The 17471-nt window shown below is 35.5% G+C and overlaps 1 protein-coding gene across 1 annotated transcript in view; it reads left to right on the top strand.

The window, feature by feature from the left end:
• Nucleotides 1-17471, top strand: part of NDST3 (N-deacetylase and N-sulfotransferase 3) — a 184220-nt gene that overhangs the window by 68456 nt on the left and 98293 nt on the right. Inside the window, 1 exon segment of the mRNA XM_043569644.1 lies at nucleotides 2091-2245. Within this exon segment, the coding sequence (XP_043425579.1) occupies nucleotides 2091-2245 (155 nt within the window).

Genomic DNA, 17471 nt, shown 5'->3' with positions numbered 1-17471 from the left:
ATCCTTGTTTCACTATATTATGGTAACATGGGTGTGCGATGAAGAGGGAAAAAATTAGGGAACAAAAACATTAAATTTAAAGGTTCCCTTTACATATGAAGAAAAAAAGTTCCTTTATATTAGCAAGTATTTAATCATATGAAAGTGAAACTGAAGTCTGTCCTTGTTGAAGTATTATGTTATTCTATTCATCCTACATTACTAATATTTGTTCTTCCTATATAAATTAGAACAAGGGGCTCCTGGGTGGCTCAGTCAGTCAAGTGTCCAACTTCGGCTCAGGTCATGATCTCGCAGTCCATGAGTTAGAGCCCCTCATCGGACTCTGTGCTGACAGCTCAGAGCCTGGAGCCTGCTTTGGATTCTGTGTCTCCCTCTGTCTCTGCCCCTCCCCCACTCACACCCTGTCTCTCTCTCTCTCTCTCTCTCTCTCTCTCTTTCACTTTCTCTCTCTCTCTCTCTCTCTCTCTCTCTCAAAAATAAATTAAAAAAAAATTTTTTAATTAGAATGAGTGTGCAGCCTCATACTACACCTTTATCTTTAGTAAGTCACTTTCTTTGCCCAGTAAATCATAGGACCTGATTCTTTTCCTGCCAATGGACTCTGCCTTCCTTCTCTTGCAAAAATGAATAGAAGAACAGTAGTAACAGGCACCCGGCTTGGTTGGCTGGGTCAGAGCAGCAGTGCACCCTCAATCTTTAGCCTGCAAGGCACCATGGAAACCCATCATATCAGAAAAATGAAATTTTTGAAAATATGAGAGAAGATTTTCTCCACACAGAGAGGACATCATTTGAAGAACCTACTATTCTATATTCTAGGAGTTTATTAGATTCAGTGTTGTGGCTGAAATTTCAGTGTGGTTGCATAACTTTGTGATGCTTAATATCATCTTATGATATGCCGAGAAAGTGGTGAGGCACCTTAAAGTGCTCTCATGTCATGCTTCGATGAAGAAACAAAGAGACTCCCATCCCCCTCAAGAAAACTGTGGAATTTCCCACACTCAGCTAAACTGCTGGTCAGGGAAAATAGAGGAAATAAAACATGACTAAAAAGGAAGAAATCAGAGGAATAACAACAGGGCTGACTCTCAAGGAAATAGGAGTTTCTTTTTGTTGTTGTTAACGTTTATTTATTTTGAGAGAGAGAGCATGTGTGCAAGTGGGGGAGACACAGAGAGAGAAGTAGAGAGAATTCCAAGCAGGCTCCACAGGGTCAGCACAGAGCCTGAGATGGGGGACTGATCTCACGAACCCGTGAGATCCTGACCTGAGCTGAAATCAACAGTCTTATGCTTAACCGACTAAGCCACCCATGTGCCCCAGAAATATGAGTTTCTTGATGGAAAGTCTACTTCCAGGAACTTGAGAAAAAGGTCAAGCATGAGAAACATGAGTCCGCCAAGGACCAGCTTGGCTTGTTTTACTATGACTTCATCACTTCTCAGCCTCTTCCCTTCACTTTCATCCTTTCTCCCTTCTTCCCTTCCGCTTTCTCTCATTTACCCAATAACAATTCCTACATTTCCTTTTTTCCCCCTTGTTTATGCCATATTTTTCATTAAATACTGAGTAGCTTCTTCTCAGAGCTATTGAGGAACCCAAATGCATTATAGAATTATTCCTTTGTGACTATGATGTCACAACCTATATCAGAAAGACCTACTGCTAGAGCTCTGCCACTCATTTCTTTACTCGTATTCCCTTAATTCAATTTCCTACTCATCCCTCCATTTCCTCCAAACTACAGGTTAATACAAATACAATAAGAGAGTTCTAATGTCATTGGGAATGGTTGTGTATTTCCATTTTGCAGTGATTTTATACCTATGTCTTATGTTGAAAAACTTTTAAAAGAGCTTTGTCACAGTCTCTTGTTGTTCCCCAAGTAACAGGTTTTCCTTTGCTACATTTCATGTTCAAGCCTTATATGTATCAAAAAGAGTATAAATGGTGTCTTCTAAGTACATATATGTGTGTATATAATTGGATGGATGGATGGATGGATGGATAAATAGGTAATTTATATAGATAGGCAGACAATCATTGCAACTGGGATTAATTGAATAATCTTTTTTCCTCCAAAGGAACTGAAGAAGAAGATGAAGGGGATGACCATCTTCTGGGGTCTGTGGATGAGTTTTGGTGGTTTCCTCATATGTGGAGCCATATGCAACCCCACCTCTTCCATAATGAGTCATCTTTGGTGGAGCAAATGATTCTCAACAAAAAATTTGCCTTAGTAAGTAACTCTCAATCAAAAAATTTGCCTTAGTAACTCTTTTGAATATTACATTGAGCTAGTATACACTGACATAAGAACAAGTTGGTATTTTAGCCTTTCAGTATGTGACTTTTGAATTTGTATGGGACGCTCAGTACTATGCCTAATACTTTGAGGGTTCTAATTTAGGAAAAAATTCACAAGACACTCTAAGACTTACCTACTAGACAGTTTAGTCAGAGTTCATAAGACATGACTCTCTGTCCAGAAGGAGCTTCTTGCTATATCAGGAAGGCAAAATATGCACACAAAACAATTTTCCAACAAAATGAGATATTCCATAACCTACTACTAAACTGTACAGATATAAGAACCCACAGTTCAGAGAAATAAGTGTCATTGGGAGTGGCCAGGAAAATGTACTTGTGGAAACAGGACTCTAGGTACACCTGAAATAAGAATAAAATTTACGTGCCAGGAAGCACTGGAGTGTAATGAGGCTGAGGGAAAAGACCATGTAAGGAGACCATAATGTGGGCACTAGGTAATGAAGACTGAGTCAGAAAGGTAATGGAAATGGGAGGAAAACCATTTAAACACATTGCAAACATATATGTTATAGTGATGGAACATTCACTTGACTGGTACACTGTTTTCTACTGAAGGCTTTCTGCTTCCTGACAGGGAAATTTAGGGTAGAAGTTCTAATAAGTACAGTGTATGAGAAAATGCGCTGTAAGCAGCAGGGATGGTATATAGTGATTAACAACCCAATATAGCATGTTTGTTTCTGTGAATAATACTAATGGCACACAAACACATGGAGGACTCCAGATAGGCATTTGTCTATTTACCCAGCATTCTCACACCTTGGGCAGGGAGTGCCTTGGGGTAGGAACTATATTCAGTTCATCACGGCATGGCAGCTCCTATATCATGAAGGTACTCAATAAGTATTTGTAGCATAAATGATCAAGGCAACAGAAATTATCATTCAAAAAGGATTTGAAATGTAATATATTTTTATCTATTATAGCATTTTTTATTTCCAAACCATAAAGCTGATAGTACAAAGTTCATAAATTATTTATATTGAGAATAATTCTAAAACCATCATATCATGTTCCTAAGCAAATCCTACTAATTGTAGACTTATCCCAGTGTGTAAAATGAATTAAAATACACAATGTTGGTTAATTTAAATATGATTTTGAAAAACTTAAAATATAATTGCTCCCTTGACAAACAGAAAATGTTTTACCAGAGATTTAAAGTTCTAACCCCATAACTAGAAATGATTGATTTCAAATACAACTGCTCAACTTTGAGGCTTTTCCACATATATGCCTTTCTCATCATTATAGTCCTTAAAGAGTATAGTTCCCAACATTATATGTTCTTAAACATTATAGTTCTATTTCTTAACATATTTCACCCTGAAATGACATAAGAGATTGTGGTTGTCAAGGGTTATGTCTCCCTTTGCCGGCCACCTGACCATACAACTGTTAGCTTTTTGGCCACTTAGAATTTCAGAGTACGGACACTCACTTATCATAGAGCGTATTCTATGTAAACTGCTGGAGCCAGGATGTTCAGGTAATTGATCCACATGGTACCTTACTTAAAGGTGCACAATAAAAAGTAAGAATTTATAAAATACATTTTTCTATTGAGGATATAGAAGGCCAAACACTTTATGGATAGCATTAGAAGCCCATACTTGTCTTTGAACTTCAGTGACTGCCCAAAATAGATACGCAGCTGCAAGTGCACGATGGGCATACACTGATATTTTGTCAAGAAAATGAGAACAGTGTCCTCCATATTGATATTGTGAAAATGTTCTGATAGAATTTGCAAACTCTTGTGAGATGAAGAGCCTCCTTTATCCCCCTAGAATATAAACAGAAATAGTGAACAGCATGTAAGAGTGTGTAAACATTGTCACACTTTTTAATGGAGAGCACTAAAAATCCTATCTCGATGCAGCAAACATTAATTCTATCATCTTCAAAAGTCTAAGACTTGCTGATATAAGCAACATTAATCAGCATGAGAGGATGTGAAGAAGAAAATTACTTTTATTCTTTAATCTGTGGAGAAAGAAAGGAAATGGTGAAAGAAGAAATACATAGAGTAAAAGAAAGTATTAGTATAAGATTAAAAAGGAGAAGTAAGCAGGAAGGTTTTTGTTGTTTGTTGTTTTTGGTAGCTTTCAAAAAACTAGTTTATCAAGGCAAATGTGATGAACATGACATTAACTGCTATCTATATTCCTCTGCAGCTACATAGTATCTAAACAATAGTATTCTATTATTACTTGAATGGATGGATCACTGAATGTTATGTTTGTATTAAAACAAGTGTAAATACTTGAAAGTACATATAATGAGAACAGACATGCACAGGGATTATATACATTTTTTTTAGAATTCTCAACTAAAAAGCATCATGAGTTGAATAATTCAGAACTGAAATTTGGTCATTCTTACCCTCCTCACTCAAGTGCCAAGCAAAGGACATTTTCTTCAAAATTTCTTTCCTAAGTACAGGTTGACAACCCAAATTACGATCCTCAAAGCAGCAGAGAACAGTCATGAAGGATCTTCAGAAATAAGGCCAAATATGTTCTTTAATATTTAATCAATTATAGGACCCATGGATTTTTTTTTTTGGGGGGGGGGGGAGTCAGCAAAGGACAGATAAGAAAAAAGACAAATCCAGGAACAGTCCCGCCCAGGCATAATCCCAAGAAAGAGAATATATATATGTAAAGCAATTGAGAACAGTGATTGGCACCTCACAAACAGTGATGGCAGCTGTTGTTTTGATTATCATTCTATTCACTATCAGAAAACTGCCATCTTCAATTTTTGCCTAGGCTCCTGGGAGGCATTTAGAGTGACAGGTGAGAGGAACCAAAATCCTCAAGTTTAAAAGCTTATTCTGAATTGCTATGACATTTGGCTAATGTGAATTCTACACATTTTCTAAACATGTGTTAACTCTTCTACTTCCCATCAAGGCATTAGGGGCTTTGCTGCTAAATTTAAAGAGGTAATGAGAAAAGGGTTTTCGTTTTTTATACATTCCATATTATTTCCTTTAATTCTTATAGCAATCCTGAATTGTAATTATATTCATTCTCACTTTATAGAAAAGGAAACTGAAAATCAGAGAAATACAGTGATTCACTCAGGATTATAAAGCTTCGTGGGGGTAGAATTAAGACAAGAAATCCAGGTCTTCTAAAATGGCATATATTGTAACGGCCCAGGCTTTCTCACTAGCCTCTCAACCCAGTTCGAAGAAGTAAATCTAGATTTCCCTTCTGTCTGGTAATCCAAAAGAATATTTTATAATTCTGATAACATAAAGGAAATTGAAAACTAGAGGTGGAACTCATAGGGCAACTTTTTCCTGAGGTTCCCAGAGGTCCCCTAAACTAAGATAGGCAGAATTTCTAAAATGCTGGGAAAGGAGACAACTAAATCTGAGGACCTTTCCACGTGAATGAGTTTCTTTTGTCATCTATAGATAGAAAGACTGCTTTAATTCAATGGAAATCATTCTAGAGGAAGTTTTGCCTCAACTACCAACTCACTAGATGAAACAAGGAAAAGCTTAACCTGTGCTAACAGTGCATTTCTAAACTGGGTAGCATCCTGCTTTTCTCCACCAGCTTAGAGGCTCTGAATTTAAAAATGAGCATTTGTGTTTCTCCCAGTGAAGGAACTGAAAGAACATACAGAGAAGCAATGTGCTGGCCTGGGAGCAAGTGGGTATTCAGACAAGACTGGAGCTCATGGATAAAATTCAATATTCAAATGAACGATGGAGTTAGAAAACATTTAAAGTATGTTTCCAACTAAGAGAATCTGAGACTATGATGTAAAGCCCTTTTGTCTGAGTGTTCTCTATCACCATCTATAACCAAATACCTGTTATTTTCATTGGGTTTTAGCAAATACATCTGATCTATTATCCTTTTGCACAATTGGACACTTCTGTCTCACAAGGGAATTTGATGTCCATTTTAATTTAGCTTTGAAAGCTCTAATAGCTTATTATGGAAGGTCAAGTAAATCCTTTAGGCAAACTTGCATTTGATGATTACAGCCACCAGGAAATACAGCTTTAGAGGCTGATTAGAAAATATTTTTAGTTTTCAAATATTGGCTGCTTCAGGTATTAAAATGAAATGTAAACAAGGGTGTTTTCTTTTTTGCATGATACCCATATCTGAAGCAAGGATTAATTATAACATTTGTTAATGACCTACAACACAGTTTGAAATATCTATTGTACAGAAGTGCCTGGGTGGCTTAGTTGGTTAAGTGTCTGACTTCGAATCAGGTCAAGATCTAACCTTTCAAGAGTTCAGGCCCCATGTCAGGCTCAGATCCTCTGTCCTCCTCTCTCTCTCTGCCCCTCTCCTGCCTGTGCTCTCTCTTTCTCTCAAAATAAGTAAAATAAACAGTTTTTTTTAATCTGCTATAAAGTATCTATTGTACAGCTTTTAAAATTGGACAAAATTCCATTTAATAAGTAAAATAACATTGCATTTAAGCCTCAAAATAATCATCAATATGTATATACTTTCAATTAAAGAATCAGAGCTAACATTTTTGATAAATTATGGTGGCTTAATTTTTAATGAAAAAATAATTAGTGGAAATTTTCATCAAAGAACTCATTGCCAGTATCAGATGACACTTAACACTGTAATAGACAATTGTTATTAAAATTAGTAGTAGTAGAACAATGTTTCTAATCCTGAAAACATAAAATCTTGCCAAGTATTGTACTTTTTGACTGCATTATCATTACTCTTCAAATAGTGTCCTTTGCCTTTGCCCCCTTCTTTTCCAAGTTCAGCAGAACTGCTAATTCACATTAGCTGAAATGTCTATTGTCACAACTTTTTAGATTAGTGAGCACATTAACTTTTGTAATATGGAAATAAAGATTATAGTATCAAAATGTAATTTAAAATATATTTAAAGACTTGCTGGCTTAAGGAATATATGATAATCTTTTAATTAGTTTGCTTGCCAGCTAGAGAATGAATGAATTCTATCATTTTTACTTCAATGAAGCACTTCGTAAAAAGACACATTCGATTTTTACTTTATTGATATTGAAAACAAAGCACAGTTCTTGTGGTCCTAATAGAAATAGAGTTCAAATCAGGATGTGAAAGTCCACTTGGAGCTGGTAACCACTTCTTCAGTTACCCAAGTAGCACAGTTTTAAAAAGACACTAGCCATTATTCAGAGCATGATGACCAATATGGTGAAGTCTATAATTTACTTCATAAAAAATAATGGCTGAAGGAACTTGGTAAGGCCAAGAGACGGAAGAGGAGACCAAAGGATGTATTATCAGGACAAATATTCAACTTAAAAGTTCGAGGATGGCCATCTCAGTGATTCCAATATCGAAATGTGTCAGTGCTAACACCCTTACCCCCACTACCACCTCACATCCTCCCCCAGGATGTCCCAAATCTCCCAACAGCTCAACAGCTAAAGGGGCCTGGCTCAGAGTCTCCAGCATCTATCTCCAGCTCGACCGCTGACAACAGTTTTCTGAATGATTAGTGGTATAGCATGCCGGCTGGTAAATATTTTGAATATTACTCCTGAGTATAATCAATCAATTATATGATTTAGAAGGAACTTAAATAAGTACATTCAGAAAGTAAGCCATAGGAGAGGGAATACAATCCTATATATTCAGGTAGCGTTTTTCTTCTAATCTAGGTTCTTTACCTAGAATGGTGATTGACACCTCATAGGTGCTCAATGTTTGGTAGATGAAAACATAATAAATAAATATTTCTTCCAGATCTTAAGATTTTATCATTACTGTTTAAAAATGTAGGTTTTATTGTTATTTGGGTATGGTGAGCTCATCGGATCAGGAGACGACTGCAATTGAAAAGCTGGTTTGTTACTCAAAGTTTCCAAAGAGGAGAGAGCACACCACACCATCCAGGCCCCATGGTGTAGCACTAGAGTCAGGAGAGAGAGTATGGGGAATACTGTAGTTCCTACAGGAAAGGCCAGACAAGGCATGGTAAACAGGTTTCTAATGGTGTTATATATATTAGATATATATATATATATCTAATGATCCTGAGATGATTAGGGAAGGGAGATAGCTCCTCAGCTTAAGAAGGAAGTGATTGTGGGGCGCCTGGGTGGCTCAGTTGGTTAAGCATCTGACTTCAGCTCAGGTCAAAATCTCACGGTTCATTAGCTAGAGCCCCGTATTAGGTGAGTTAGAGCCCTGCTTTGGGTGAGCCCCTCTTCTCTCTCTCTCTCTCTCTCTCTCTCTCTCTGCCCCTCCTGGGATTCTCTCTCTCTTTCTTCCTCTCTCTGCCCCTCGCTCACTTGCACCCTTTCCTCTCAAAGAAAACAAAAAACAAAACAAAAGCCAAAAAAATGGAAGTGGTTGAGAGTAGGGACCCTGAACAGGTTGGTTTACATTTGAAGAGCATGCTCTTGGATAGGTGTTTAACTGTCTCTAGGAACTGGATAGCCCTGGGAGAGGCAGTCTTTCCCGGGTCAGCAAGGTCTCAGATGTCAGAGCATCAGAAATACAGAAAATAAAAAGGCATGATTAATACAGTTACATATACCTCTAAGTTATGTATCTTGAAGCATTCCATAGGTTTTCAAATCCCCTCATCATTCCAGTTGCCATAATTGTACAACATCTAACTTGCCATTCTCCTTCCATATATATGTTGCCCCGTGTGACCATTATCAGAACAGAAAACAGGACAATATTTTTCCTTTATGTATTTTACTTCTATTTATGTAGCCAAGAGCACATTTTTTTTAAACCATCATATCCCACCTGTGTCTGCCAGACCTTCTGCCCATGAGCTATTTATTAAGCCTTCAGGTATTTGTTTTTGTCCAATAGCTTTTGTAAACTGAATGCTAGCTTTGCGATTAAAACTCCCCCTTTAACATTTCATATTTGTCATGTGTTCAGTGTTTCAGTATATCACCATACTTGTAAAGATTGATTCTGTTATTTAACATGCATTACTTCTGTCCTAGTTTTGTGTCATCCATATATTTTACAAGTATACTTTATCAGTATGACTTTTGCATCTTCATCAAGTTGTTGATCAAGTTGAACAGGCTCAGAAGAGCACGTCTTAAAGGAATTAAAAGTCTACAAGTTTTATTATTTCTAATTCCCTTAAGACATGCTCTTCTGAGCCTGGAAAATATTGAAGTACTTTAGTTCATTATAGTTAACAATTTAGTTCCTCGCGTCTTTTATTCTAATTTTATGTTTATACCATCATACGTATTTTGAAGAGCGGTTCTCTTTGATAGGGAAAGTAGAATCAGAAGAGATATTGGGCATTTCTGCTTTTCTTCCCCAATCATCAAAATTTTTCAGCCTCCTCCTTTCCAACTGTGAACATGGAATTAAATTCTTTGTGTATCTTTTGCTGATTAGAGTTGTTTTTAATTAGCAATTTATGGAAAATAAACTTATTTTGAACTTTAGCCTCTTTCATTTTTTTTTACCATTTTTATTTATTTTGTTTTGTTAGTTGTTTTTGTCTTTGGTTATTTGCACTTGCTTTCATCTCATGTACCTGTTTTAAGCCTTGGTGAATGTGAGGGCCCTATAAGTAGTTTCTTTAAATAATAGCTAGTGTTACTGACCCTTCATTATGTGTCTAGAACTCTTAATTAATAATCTTATTTTTTCTTGTATTAAACATATTTAATTCCTGTCTCAACCCTTCTGACCTCATCTCTATTTTATAGAACACAAAAAGATGATATTTGAAGGGGTTTATTGAGTAATTACTCCCATCCACAAAGCAAAGCCACAGTCTGGCACTCGAATTCAGAGATTTCTGACTCTTAATCACGATGGTAAATAGATGTTTTCTTCCTTGTTTTGAATAATTATAATTCTCTAGGACGCATTACATTTTTTGAATCCCCGATCCTTCTTCAGCTATACTCCTTTAATGTATTCCTAGTGTATATTCCTTTAGTGTATCGTTTCACCTTTTTCTATCAGAATGTTTTAAAATCTGCTATCCTAAACTGAAATTTCACATCTAATTATTTTCAGAATTACATATTTTAAGCATTTTGAACTCCAAGATGACATTGTCATCTCCTTCCCAGAGTTCAGTCACTTCCACATAGACTGTAGAATCTGAGAATATTAGGGGTGCCTGGGTGGCTCAGTCAGTTGAGCATCTGACTCTTCATTTCGGCTTAGGTCGTGATCCCAGGGTCATGGGATCAAGCCCTGCATCAGGTTCTGCGCTGAGCATAGACCCTGATTAATATTCTCTCTCTCTCCTCCTCTGCCCCTCTCCCCAGCTTGTTCTCTCTCTCTCTCTCTCTCTCTCTCTCTCAAACAAACAAAAATCAGAGTATATTAGAGTGGGAATGTTGAGGATGGAGAGAAGCAGAAAGACTGGAGGTAAGTAGACAAATTGGATTACTGTGGAAATAATTAAAGAAGAGGACATAAAGAACAGCTTTCAAACTAACAGCAGAAGTGAAATTATAAAGGAGAGAAATGTATAAACTATTTCTGAAATAGAATCAATAGGTCTTCTTATTGGATGGATGATGAGGAAGCCAGAAGAGATAACAAGTCAAAAATAACATCAAGGTTTGAGCCTCCCAATTTTCTATCTGTGTATACTTATTTAAAGTATGTAGGTATGAACTGCTGCTTTTCCTTAGAAGCTCTGTATACCCCCTCCTACCCATTCTACAGATGCACACCTTTTTTTTTCTTATTTAGATACATCATTACACTTTTGAAAGTGGTTTTGATTACATCAGGAACTTAGAATCCTTTTCGTTGTAAATTCCTTTCCAGATTAATTTTTTCCATTCTATAGGAAGATTTCATGCTCCCTGAGAAGCTGGAGAGTATAGAAAACTATTCTTCAATTCCTTTCCTTTATTTCTCTAGAGACAAAAAAAAAATTCTACACTGCATCTCCAGCACATGTACGGCAATTTAAACTGGTTTTGTAAAAAGAAAGATAAATTTAGTACATGTCCTACATGAAAATAGTCCCGCACTGCCCAAATTTATTTGGGCACAAAATGAACTAAAAGCCTTTATGAAATCTCCAAGAAACTCTTTGTGGTGAGCTGGAGTCAGATGCAGGGATGGAGCTGGGGAAAGGTTTATTTCCAGATCCATGCATGCTGCTACTAAATTTTGACTGCTCCTTCCTTTTTGAGTGCCTTGCATTTAGTTAAAATGGAAGAAGCATTTGTTTTCTGAGAGGTTATCATAAACATGGCAGAGATGGAAGTGATGGCAAAAGAAGACATGACAGTAAGGTCCACACACATGCTAACCCTTCATCCGCTTTGGCCTTTTCACATCTCCCCCTCCATGTCCACAATCATTCAGCTATTTCCATGAGTTCTTTCTTTGCACCATATCCTGCTCCATTTCAGTGCTTTCGACCCCCACTCCACTTCCACATCTTTCACCCTACACCTAGATCCGTGCAGCAGCATCCAAACTCACCTCCTTAATGCCCCGTTCTGTTCAATTCATGCTCAAATCAGGGAACGCTGTGAAACTTGAAATTCTATTATGCTATTTCCCTACATGAAACAGAACTTTGCATTTCAATTAGAAAGCTTCTGGACTCTCTAGACAAAATGCAGGAAGAGAAATTTGAGTTCCATGTATTTACCAGACATTATGCTTAGTGCTTTTCACATGTCCTCAGTTAATATCCTCACAACCACTTGTGAGGCTGATCATCCCCATATTGAAAATGAAGAAAGTGAGGCTCAGAGTGCTTATATAATTTTCCTTAAATCATATAGCCAGTGAAAGCTGAGAAGGGGTTTGACCCCAGGTCTTCCAAGCTCCAAAGCCCATGTAACCAGCATGGTTGGTATAACTGAAAATTGCCATGTAGTTGATACTGTTATTGACTGCTGTTACCAAAATATTACAATCAGAATGTTATTACTTTCCTAAAGAGCTATTTTAAACAAATTCAGAATGTTAAAATCTGATTTTTTACAATGTTTTTCATTTAAATAGATGTTTATATAATTTATGTAATTTCTTGTGTTTGGGCAACCAGCACCACGAGTGTGAACTGTCCTGGTGGCTATTATAAATATCAGAGGGTATGCAGTAGTTATAACAAAGAGCAGTATCAACTTTTTTATTCTTTCTGGAATAATAAACTTCAATTAAAACTGGTACTAGGCATAATTAAAGATTCCTACTCTAATCAACCCTGTGTATGTTCAGAAAGATTAAATGTGTTTGCAAGTACCTTGGGAATTTGAGTCTGTCCCTGAATTGTTTATAGCTTTATTACCTCTCAAGGACCCAAAGGTCCACATAAAACTCATCACTTCAAACTCTGAGAAAGCTGGATTAAACTAAACCCTCTGATTCCTCTATTGTGTCTGTAGATCATTTTATTTTTGTTTATTTTGCTACAGCATTAAAAAAAATCTTCATAAATTCATTTTTTTATATTTCTACAAACCCCTCCATGTGTTTACTTGAAGAAATTGCAGCAGTTCAAAAAACTCCGCCTGGCCTGTGTAAGGTACTAGTGTTTACATCATTCCTTTGAGTATTCTCACAAAAGTACACCCCTTAGTGGCATGTTGACTTATGAAACACTCAACAGTGATATGACGACACTTCACAAATTCTGAAGGGAACTAAAAGAGAGGAAAGCAGCATGCTCTGTTAAATAGAAACTTACCTGAAATAGATTACACCATTATTAGGGAAGACTAGAAAAAAATCTGTCCCCCCAAATCATTCCTTCTTAGAGGCTACCAGTGAAAATGAAGTTTAAATTTCAGTATTGGTGCTGAATTATTACCTTAAGTTTTGTCACTGGAATTTCTTAATGCATTTGGCATACTAAATTTCATTTCAGTTTTTCAACTAAGTTGTTAACTTGGAGTAATGCCTGAAGGGGAGTATGTGATGTCAAGGATGGTTTTTGCTCATATTGTTATTATAACCTTATCAAATTTATGGTTTGCCAAGAGTATTTTTACCTCCCATTTTATCCATAATATCAATTACTTTTCCAGAAAAAAAATATATACTTTTTTGTAAAACATTTTTTTACATAAGATTGATAGTGATAGTGTATCTTCTTTAGAAATGTCTCCTCTTAAATAAGAATTCTGAAGAGGTTTTTTAAAGAGAAGTGATGTGGAAGGATTCTTAGTTTACCTCTCTTTCCTTATCTTTTTGTTGCTTAAAACAGAAAGAGAATATGTGGCTCGGTCAGTTGAGCATCTCACTCTTGATTTTGGCTCAGGTCATACATCAGACTCTGCTGAGTGTGAAACCTGCTTAAGATTCTGTCTCTCTCCCTCTGCTCCTCCCCCTGCCTCTCACTCTCTCTCTCTCCCTCTCTCCATCCCAAGGAAAAAAAAAAAGAGAATATTAACAAAATCAAAGGAAATTAAACAGTAAGTGACCAATAATATTGTTTATGTTATATCTGTCATTGTATACAACTCTTTGTAATTAATTTTATTACCCCTACTCAGCAAGCAAGGGAAGTGAGGCTTGGTGAGACCTGCCCAAGTTCCTAAAACTAATGAAGGGCAGCACTAAAGTTGAGCCAAGGACTTCTATATCTGTACTTCCTCCAGGATACCATACTCTCCCTATCCCTGAGATTGTCTGGTAGACATCAACCATTTCATTGTCATGGATTTCAGTATCTTTAAATATGAGAAGAATAAGATTATTTTCCCACGATGTAGTTGATGAAATACTATATATTCCTTTCCAGAGCTGAGTAACTTCACAATAATAAGGTCATACTTCCAATTTATTGAGTTACTATAATGTCACTCCATTTCACAAGGTTTCATCATTAACACCTTTAACACTTTAATCCAAAGACTTGTGTTTCTGTAGGCATGCTTCTTTCAGATCCAAACTATGAGACAAAGAATATCACCTTCCTGGGGTTTCTGGACCCAGGGAAGCTCATGTAGGCTTTGGTGTCCAGAGTTTTTATTGGGGTTTCATTTCATAGGCATGATTGTTTAAATCAGTGGCCATGTGATTGAACTCAATCTTCAGTTCTTCTCCCCTATCTGGAGGTCAGGCCAATATTACCCGGATCAAAGCCCCTCCCCTCTAATTACACGGGTAGCCTTTCTGGTGTGGCCAAACTCCATTCTGAATCATCTTGTCAGCCTAAGCTCAGATAGGGTCTCAGGGGCCCACCATCAATAACAAAGACATTCCTATCACTCAGGAAAATTTTAAGGATTTCAGGCTTATCTCCCAGGAACCAGGGATGATGAAGACCAGCCAAATTCTTTATTATACAACAGCTGACAACAGAGGATAAATTTAAACTCTTAAACCAAATGTATTAAAAACAACATGATGACCACAGCAGAGTTTTCACATACCAACCAGCAAGCAGAAATTTATATGATGAATTTAATATTACCACGTAAAAAAAACCTAGAAATAAATTTATTGGCCAAATCTATAAAAATTAACCAAATTTATGTAAATATGCCAATCACTTTTTAGGAGGTTATTCCTTAAATTTATAGGTGTAAAATTACACATGTTAGTTTAAGATTAGATCATGGATTAAAAACAGTACATTTATACTTAGCATCTGAATATAAGATCACTTCTAAAATCAAATAGATTATGTCAAAGAAACAGAATTTTAAATCTGAGCTTTAGTGACTACTTGCACAATTGAAAAAAATTAAAATATCAGATTCCTATACTAAGGTAATTATTTCTTTCAGAATCTTTTATTTCAAACCATACCAGAGATACTATCATTTATCACAGGAACATATTTTAATATTGACAATGTTATCATTCAATTTCAAACTTTAATTCCCTAACCTAAAGATAAATCCTGACTTGCTTGGTTTCCTTCTAGGTGAAGAAGGAATTCACTTCTTTGAAATGGTAATTTCCATCAATTGTAACTGCTACAGAACTCCTCCTTCTCCAGATGGGAGAGAGGCCCCCTGGGCTCCCATAAGCTAAACTTTGTGTGTGGCCTGTTAGTTTCACTTTAGGAAAACAAATTGTCTTTAGAACCTTTAAAATGCTCCTTAATTCAAGGGAATCATTTTCTTCATATATATATATTTTTTTCTTCATAGATTTAAGATATATATATATATATACACACACATATATATGTGTATATACATGTATATATATATTTATACGTATATAGGGATATATATGTATATATACATATATGTATGTGTGTATATATATATACATATATACATACATATACATATATACATACATATATATACACACACATACACTATATATATATATATATAGTGTATATATACATACATATATATACACACACATACACTATATATATATATATAGTGTATATATACATATATATATACACACACACATACACTATATATATATATAGTGTATGTGTGTGTATATATATATGTATATAGTGTATGTGTGTGTGTGTATATATATATATATATATATAGTGTGTGTGTGTGTACACATACACGTGTGCATGCACTCATACGTCTTTTATGTTAAAAAGTTCTAATTTCATTTTCCAAACATCCTCCTATCACATGGAAAAATATATTCTTTTCTATGTGAAAAGCAATAGCTTTTAAAGAAGGCACTTTAAAAATCAAGGCAAAACAATATTTTTCCTAGAAACAACTGCAAAATATAATACCAAATGTAAACATATAGAAACTGTATCATAAATCCTTGTAAATTGTAAACGTAAATTCTCAGTACTATGAGATAGTTAACCAAAGAATGAACTTCTATGTAACTGAGGAAATGGGACATGCTAACCAAAATGAACTGTAGAAAAGCACTTAGAAGTTTTTCCAAATTATGTTGTAATGAACTTTTAGATTTTTTCTACTATAGAATACAGAATGTCTGTTTGGTTGCCTATCATTGTGGGTTTTCTAATTACATTAGTTTTCAAACTTGCTAATCTGAGACATGTGGAAACAGGCAACAAGTCTAGTCCTAAATGGAAATTTAAAAGGTTCTAGATTGAAAGGGAAAAATATTAAAAGTAAGTAAAGTACCATTCCATTATGCTATGTGAAATAAGTCAGACTGAGAAAAACAAATACCATATAAGTAAAATCTTAAAAAAAAAAAAAAAAAGAACAAACAAAAAACCAAATCAGAACTATAAATACAGAGAACAAACTAATGGTTGCCAGAAAGGAGGGAGGTAGGGGGTTGGGCAAAATGGGTGAAGGGGAGAAGGAGATACAGGCCTCTAATTCTGGAATGAGTAAGTCTCGGGCATAAAAGGTACAGCATAAGGAATACAGTCAATGATATTGTAATAGTGATATAATGGGACAGATGGTGGCTGTTCTTGTGGTGAACACAGCATAATGTATAAACTTGTCAGATCAGTAAGTTGAACACCTGAAACTAATGTAACATTGTGTGTCAGCCATACTCAAATTTGTAAAAGGTAAAGTACCATTCCTGTACTAACAAGAATTTAAGTAAACATTATCAAAGATTATAATAAACAATGATTCTTCAGTAGTGAAGTTAATTGAGCAGCTCAAATATCTGAATACCAAATTTTTTTCTCTTCTTTTAGTTTTTTGGGGAATTTTTCTAAGGAACATAGGATCATTCTTGCTTGACAAAATTGTATTATCTTCACATTGTCTATTTGGAAGTATTTAAATGTATAATTTATGAAAATCTTAAAATTTTTATTCTATACAGTATAATTTAAATATATAAGTTCATAATAACAAATAAATGTGTCTATTTTGCACTTGAATAAAAATTTTTAGCTACAGTCTCAAAAAATGTTTTCATGTATTACTCATGTAAGTGTTAAATTTCCCTGTGAGGTACCATATGTCCATTCTGCAGGCAAGCTGAGAGTTTAACTGAGATCATTGAGAAAATGAAAGTTAAAATGAAGGGAGGTGGTCAGAATCAGTTCACAAACTTGCTCAGTAATATTTATTGAGTGCTTGCTATTGGCAAGATACTGGCCATGTAGCAGTAGACAAAACAGAACCCAGAACTTATGGAGCTTATTGTTTTGTGAAGAAGAGAGACATTAAGAAATAATTATACAGAACAATATTCACTTGCAAACTGTCCAGTGTACTATGAAAAAGAAACGAAGGCTACAAAGAGAAGTCTTAA

Source organism: Prionailurus bengalensis, chromosome B1, assembly GCF_016509475.1.
Source record: "Prionailurus bengalensis isolate Pbe53 chromosome B1, Fcat_Pben_1.1_paternal_pri, whole genome shotgun sequence".
Classification (NCBI taxonomy): Eukaryota; Metazoa; Chordata; class Mammalia; order Carnivora; family Felidae; genus Prionailurus; species Prionailurus bengalensis.
The sequence above is the reverse complement of the archived record's forward strand: the minus strand, read 5'-3'. Positions and strand labels throughout refer to the sequence as shown.